Source organism: Lagenorhynchus albirostris, chromosome X (assembly GCF_949774975.1).
Source record: "Lagenorhynchus albirostris chromosome X, mLagAlb1.1, whole genome shotgun sequence".
Taxonomy (NCBI): Eukaryota; Metazoa; Chordata; class Mammalia; order Artiodactyla; family Delphinidae; genus Lagenorhynchus; species Lagenorhynchus albirostris.
Genome location: NC_083116.1, coordinates 71,108,683 through 71,114,835, shown reverse-complemented (window position 1 = coordinate 71,114,835; position 6,153 = coordinate 71,108,683). Strand labels below are relative to the sequence as shown.

At 58.9% G+C, this 6,153-nt stretch overlaps 1 protein-coding gene across 1 annotated transcript; it reads right to left on the bottom strand.

Annotated features, from left to right (window-relative positions):
- Positions 1-5,764, bottom strand: LOC132513130 (uncharacterized protein CXorf49 homolog). Its single transcript, XM_060137323.1, has 5 exons — positions 5,740-5,764; positions 3,569-3,936; positions 2,375-3,361; positions 1,543-1,699; positions 1-41 (listed from the first exon to the last, which is right to left on the bottom strand). The coding sequence occupies exons 1-5, from the start codon at positions 5,762-5,764 to the stop codon at positions 1-3; spliced, it is 1,578 nt and encodes a 525-aa protein (XP_059993306.1).
- Positions 5,765-6,153: the final 389 nt, after the last annotated feature.

Below are 6,153 nucleotides of genomic sequence, written 5' to 3'. Positions count from 1 at the left end.
TCAAAGGGTCTGCAACTTGTCAGCCAGGTACTGCATGGCGGCTGCAACAGGGACAGGCATTAGCAGGCGCTCCAGACAGAGGGATACAGAAGCCCGTCCCCCTATCCCCGTGAGGAACCGCCTAGCCCTGATACCTGAAACCCCTCCAGACCCGATGCAAAGAGCTCTGGGCCTGATCACTCCCCACCACCCAAATTGAATGTGGAACCGGTTCCTAAAGGGAAACAAAATGTGCCAGCAGCTCTCATGCTGTGGGCCGTGCCACAACCACTCAGAACTTGTCACACACACAAACAAACCATCCAACAAGAACCTTAGAAGCCACACCAAGCAGCAGTTCAAGGGAAAAATCAACGAGGCATCTCTAAAAGTCCTATCAGAAGGACATTCCCTAGGACTGGTCTGGTTGTCAAAGTGTGCATGCAGTCCAGACAGTACTTTGCTATTTGTACACACGCCCAGTTGTACATGCACAGCCAGCTCCAGGGCCAGGCCTGAGAGGTTCTCCTCCCCACAGGGATGATCGTCCCTGCCAGGCCCACCGCACCTGCAGCCCACCCCCACCCCAGGTGCCCACCCGGGTTCTTCACTAAGACACCGCTCTCCGGCCCTGGTTCCTCATACCAAGTTGCTCCTTAAGTTCGTCTACTTCTCTCTTTAGCTCGAGACACTAGGCCAGCAGACAGAGGAGGAAGAGAAATGATTAGTATACTCTGGCCTCCTCTCTCCTCCACCTTCTCCTCTCCCCCGGGCCCTCCACCCCAAAGCCGGGTGGTCAGACTGGCAAGGGCTCCTCAGTGGAAAGGAGGTGGGCTCCCTCCGTGGGGTACGTGATGGGGGCAGGGGAGGGGGAGCCCACACATGTCAGCTGAACTTGGACCCAGATCCCACCCTCGAGTTTGGGCCTGCATTTCCAGGATGCAGAGGAAGCATTACCCAAGGACAGCAGGGCGTTCCCAGTGGCTGCTGCTGCGTTTCCGGTCTTGGGGGATGGTCAAGTGGCCCCCGGTCACCTGAGAGGGAAAGGACACACAATCCAGCTTCCCAGGCTCCCAGTGAGGTGGAAAGGGCCAAGCGGGCTCTAAAGTGAGGTGAGGCAGCACCACCCTCTGCTGGCAACCAGCCGCCCCTGCTCTGCCCAGCAGCCGGAACCTTGTCTCTGGGCCTGCCTCCCCTGTTCCCCGGGGGCAGCCATTTCGCCATTGTGGTCCCCAAACAACGTGGCTCTGGATTCGACCCTCCCAGAGCTGCAGCCACAGCCAGCACGTGGGAGAGCAATGTGGCCGAACAGGACTTAACAGAAAAGGCTGTTCCCCTGCAAGTCTACACCCGGAGCAGCTGTTTGGGGCACTGCCACCGATCACCCCGGCCACACAAACCCCACACAGAGGATGATGTGGCTCAAGGCCAGCCCTGCCAGCACCCCGTCTCCTGTGGGAGAAGCTGCCTGGGAGCAAGGCTGTGCCCCCGGCAGAGACAGAGGCAGAGGTTTCTGTCCTCAACCCCTCTTCCCTCCCCTCATATCAAACCCACGACACTCACCTGAGGGGGCAGGCCCCCTGGGCATGACTTCTCCCTGGTTCAGGGCCAAGGGTTCTGAGTTTCCTGGATCTTGGGGGCCTCTGGTGTTGACGTCGCCACTGCTGGCTTTTCTACGATGCATGCGCAGACAAGATGTCCCTGGCCTGTGAGTGAGCAGCTGAAACAAAAATTTCTCACCGATTTGGACTAAGGAAGTGTGTGTGTGTGTGTCTGTGTGTGTGTGTGTGTGTGTGTGTGTGTGTGTGTGTGTGTGAGAGAGAGAGAGAGAGTGAGAGAGAGACAGAGAGAGAGAGAGAGAGAGTTGTGTGATTCGGGCCAGGGTGAGGCAGGGAATTGGGAAGGGAATTGAAAGGCTGATCTCATTAGCACTTTCTCCCTCAGTCAGCCCCAGGCCAGCAGGCAGAGCTGATCTAGGCACAACAGTGGGACACTGAGAAAGCCCAGGCCCCCTGCAAGGAAGGTCTGGGGAACAGCTAGGAAGGAGGATTCAGGAAGCTGGTGAGTCTAAATACTGAGGCTTTCCGGGGAAGCTTTTAAGGGATCCCCCGACCCAATTCAGCTACCAGCCCTCCCTTCCATCCCAGCCCAAGTCTCTCAGAGGAGGCTGGAAAGAGGCCAAGGGTGGAGAACCGGGCCCAGGACACCCGAAGTGCTACCTTAATGTTTGTCCCTAGGAAAAGGAGCCCGATCTGGCATCGTAATGACCCAGTGACCGAGGGGCACCCAATGCTGACCTCTGAGGGGTGGACAGAGGCAGCATGGATGAAGACGTGTGCCCTGGGTGCTGTGGGGGGGGAAGAGTGGGGAGAGAGGAGGAGCATGGCCTACTCACTTGGCCTTTTGGAGCTGGGTCTCTATTTGGGTCCTTATCTTCTCCCGCCACCGCCTCAGACTCCCTTGCCCACCTGACCACGGATTTCTTCCCAGCGCCACTGTGCTTGGACTGTTTGGTTCCCGAAAGGACCAAGGTATAACTCTTGGGTCTCCCAGGCAGCGGAATACCAGAGATTGGGGGGAAGGTGGCCGGTTCCACGGGAGTTGCCGAGATTCGCTGCCCCCGGGAACCGAAGGTTCCCCCCAGGGCAAGTTTGGATGCTTCCCCGACGGATTTCTTCTCCTGGGCTCCGTTCTTCCTAGGAGTGACCTGCGGCAGGCCACCTGGAGCAGCAGCAGAAACAGAAGCAGCAGCAGCAGCAGCAGCAGCAGCAGCAGCTCCCGGGTAGCTGGGCTTGCTGCCCCCCTTGCCCCACAGCACGCTCTGCATTTTCTTAGGGGAAGAGATGCCCTGCTCTCCCACGCCCTGCCTTTCCACAACCGAAGAGAGTCCTCGCGGAGCCGAGGACAGGGAAGAGCCTGTCACGTGACGGTAATTCTCCCTGACTTGGAACTTCGAGTGTCTGGGAGTGTCCCCGGGATCCTCGGGTCTGCTGGGCTTGGCCTGGCCTCCTCCTCTGCGGTAAGTGCTCACCGTCATCAGCTGTGTCTCACTGAATTCATCTGAGGACTCGGAGTCGGACAGCAGCCAGGCCAGGCCTTCCGCGGAGCGCCGCTGGCGATCCGCAGCCACGTTCAACCTACGCTTAGTGCCTCTCTTAGGGCTCCCCAAGGCCCGGCCCGCTTCAGGCCCACCGAGGTGGAGAGGGCCGGCTGGAGCCGTCGACGCCTCCCCACAGCTCTGGCCGGGCGCTCCTCGACCGCCGGGACCCGCCTCGAGGCGCAGTGTCGACCCAGTGGCCTCTTTGAAGGCAGTGGACCTCTCCGGGGACGGGTACCTGCGGACGCCCAGCACGTCCTGGTCGGTCAGCTGCTGCAGGTTGGCCTCCTTGGCCGCCTCAGACTCGTCGATCAGGTCCAGGAGGTCCCTCGTGTGCTCATGTGGGGAGCCAGGTCGGCCTTCGCGGCCCCACAGCACCGGCCCTCGCGCTTCCAGCATCTCCCGCTCAGACTCGAAGCCCTCGGGGTCCGGGTATCTGCGGACGCCCAGCACATCCTGGTCGGTCAGCTGCTGCAGGTTGGCCTCCTTGGCCGCCTCAGACTCGTCGATCAGGTCCAGGAGGTCCCTCGTGTGCTCATGTGGGGAGCCAGGTCGGCCTTCGCGGCCCCACAGCACCGGCCCTCGCCCTTCCAGCATCTCCCGCTTCGACTGGAAGCCCTCGGGGTCCGGGAAGCCGCCTCCGCCCTTGCCGCTCCGCGGCTCCCCAGGCTCGGGGCCTGGGTCGGGCCCCGGCGGGACTGCGGGGCCGGCTATGCGAACGCCGGCCCGCTCCCTGACTTTTGGGCGGACACGCCTTCTCAACACATACACCTCATCCGGGGAGCTCATGTCGCGACCCGGGTGGCCCCAGAACCGGGGCGACGGTCGATGGCCCGAGTCGCGGTCGCGGTCACGGCGGGCTAGGCGGGCGGCGCTCAGAAGGGAGCGTCAGCCACCTCACGCGCCGCACGAGCTCGCCTCAAAAGAAAGGACGCGCCACTTTCAGCGCGCCTCTCACGCCCGCGCCGCAGCCTCCTCATTGGTCCGGCCCCCGCCAACCAGCGGGCTCCTTGTTCGCCCGCCCCCGTCGAGACCTAACCAATGGGGCCGAGGGCCTCTGGTTTGCTCGCAAGCCCGTGGGCGGTCCGGGCAGTTGGCTGGTGAAGGAGGTGGTGGGAGTGCCTCCCTCTGTCAAGCCTCTGGGCCCGCCTCCTCCTGTCCCGCCTCCCCTTTCTGGTTAGAGTCACAGCTCTGAGCCTCCGTTTCCCATGTATACAGGGGGTCGAGGGCGTCGGCGAGTGAGGGCGCCGGGCTCCAGGGGTGGTGAGGATGAAACGTCAAGATGGAGGCGCTGGATGCCTAGCACGCGCCGAAAGCATTTGCCAGCCTCCCTTCCACCGCAAGCCTTAAGACCCAACAGGAGAATGGGCACAGGAGTCCCGCAGTCAGTGATCAGGGGTCGGCCAGAGAGCAAAGGGATCGTATTTTCGTTCTGTAAGGTCTCTGTCTCAACTGCTCCATCAAATGTGGCTCAGCAGACGTTACTGGCAGGCGGGTGTGGCAGATAGACTTGGGGTTGGCCTCGCTCCATCAGTCCTTCCCCCTCTCTGAGGCAAATTCAAAGAAGAGGAAATCGCAGTGGCCAGTTACACCCCAAAAGATGCTCCCCACCGCTGGTCCTGGAGATGTGAACTAAAACCACGAATCGGGTTTCACACACTAGGTTGACAACCTTCAAAGAGCTTAACCATTCCGAGGGTGGGAGAGGTTAGGAGCAAACCCCTGTGGCGGTGGTGCAAGAGACGCATTTGGGAGGTAATTTGGCAGAATCCATTGAAAGCAACTTAGTGCCGGCACGCACTCTGTGCCTGGCACTCTTCTAAGCGCTGGGCATAAATAATAATGCATCCGCGTGACACGCCTTTAACTATAGTACCAACTATTACTGGCCTCTTCCCGGTGAGGAAACAGGCACTGAGAGGTTCGGCCACTGGCCCAAGGTCATTCGGCTCGTGGGGATCAGCGGCAGGATTGAAACCAATCAATCTGACTCCAGAGTCCTTGCTTTTAGCCCAAGATCTTTAAAAGGAAGGAAGAAAGAATCTATTTCCTCTATGCTCCTGCAAGTCCGCTGCCTGGTACTTCTTCCGGAGACACGCTGGTACCTGTAGTGTACAAGAACACATGCACAAGGGAGTTGGTGATGGGAAAAACTGGGAACACTCCAAATTCCCGTCAGTAAGGAAATGGATGAATGCAACGTGGCTTAGCATCCAGTAGCATAAAGCGTGGCAGTCCAACGGAATGCATCAGGCCATTCTCACAGCTTTCGAAAGCATCCGCCTGACTTCCAACTGCAAGTTGCAGAACGATGGCTTTGGATTCACATTTGTAAGTTAAATCACTTGCGTGCGTGGGCACACGCACACACACCAGTCAATCCTATGTGATATATGAGAATTCATTTAAGTATATGTACAAGTATGTTTTAAAGTTTTGAAGGACGCACAACCAAGGCCTACCAGTTGTGATGGCGGTGGGTGTGGATAGCCAGGTGTCTCTCAATTTTTCTTGGAACTGTCAGTTCTCAGCTCCCCTGAGCTGAGCAGTACTGATGTCTGGGGAGTGGTGCCTCCCTTGGTTTCTATACGGCCCATGGGTGTTAGAATTTCCCGTGTCTGCCACCCCACTCCTACTCTGACACCGCTCCATTCCTCCCATACCTTCCTTCTGCTCCTTCCCGTTCATACTCCTCTGTCTTCAGTCACCTCTCTCTCCTGCCACCTGCTCTGGCTGACCTCCTGGAGAGTCCTGGGGTGTCTGAACCCCTCTTGCCTGTGGAACTCAAAGGCCCAGTTTTCTGGGTCTGCACCTGAGAAGCTGGCCGTGCTGGAGCAGTTTCAGAGCAGGGGAGATTGGGTGCACTGTAAATCTGCAATCCTCCTCCTCGAGCCTGCCCCCGATGGTGCCTGCCCGTTTGTGGATACCGCCCTCTTCCACTTCTCCCAGTGACTTTTTAAGTCATGGTGTGCTATTTCAAATATGTTAAAATGGATAAGGAAGGATATAGCAAAATCTCCTGCATCCACCAGCACCCTAGGAAACATTACCAGTGGATTCAGTGGAAGCCTCCGTCT

Coding starts and splice junctions, on each gene's coding strand:
- LOC132513130 (XM_060137323.1), bottom strand. CDS start 5,764: ATGAACGGGAAGGAGCAGAAGGAAG. Junction 3,362..3,568: donor TGATCGACGAGTCTGAGGCG/GCCAAGGAGGCC, acceptor GCGGCCAAGGAG/GCCAACCTGCAGCAGCTGAC. Junction 42..1,542: donor CAGGGGGCCTGCCCCCTCAG/GTGAGTGTCGTG, acceptor TCCCTGTTGCAG/CCGCCATGCAGTACCTGGCT.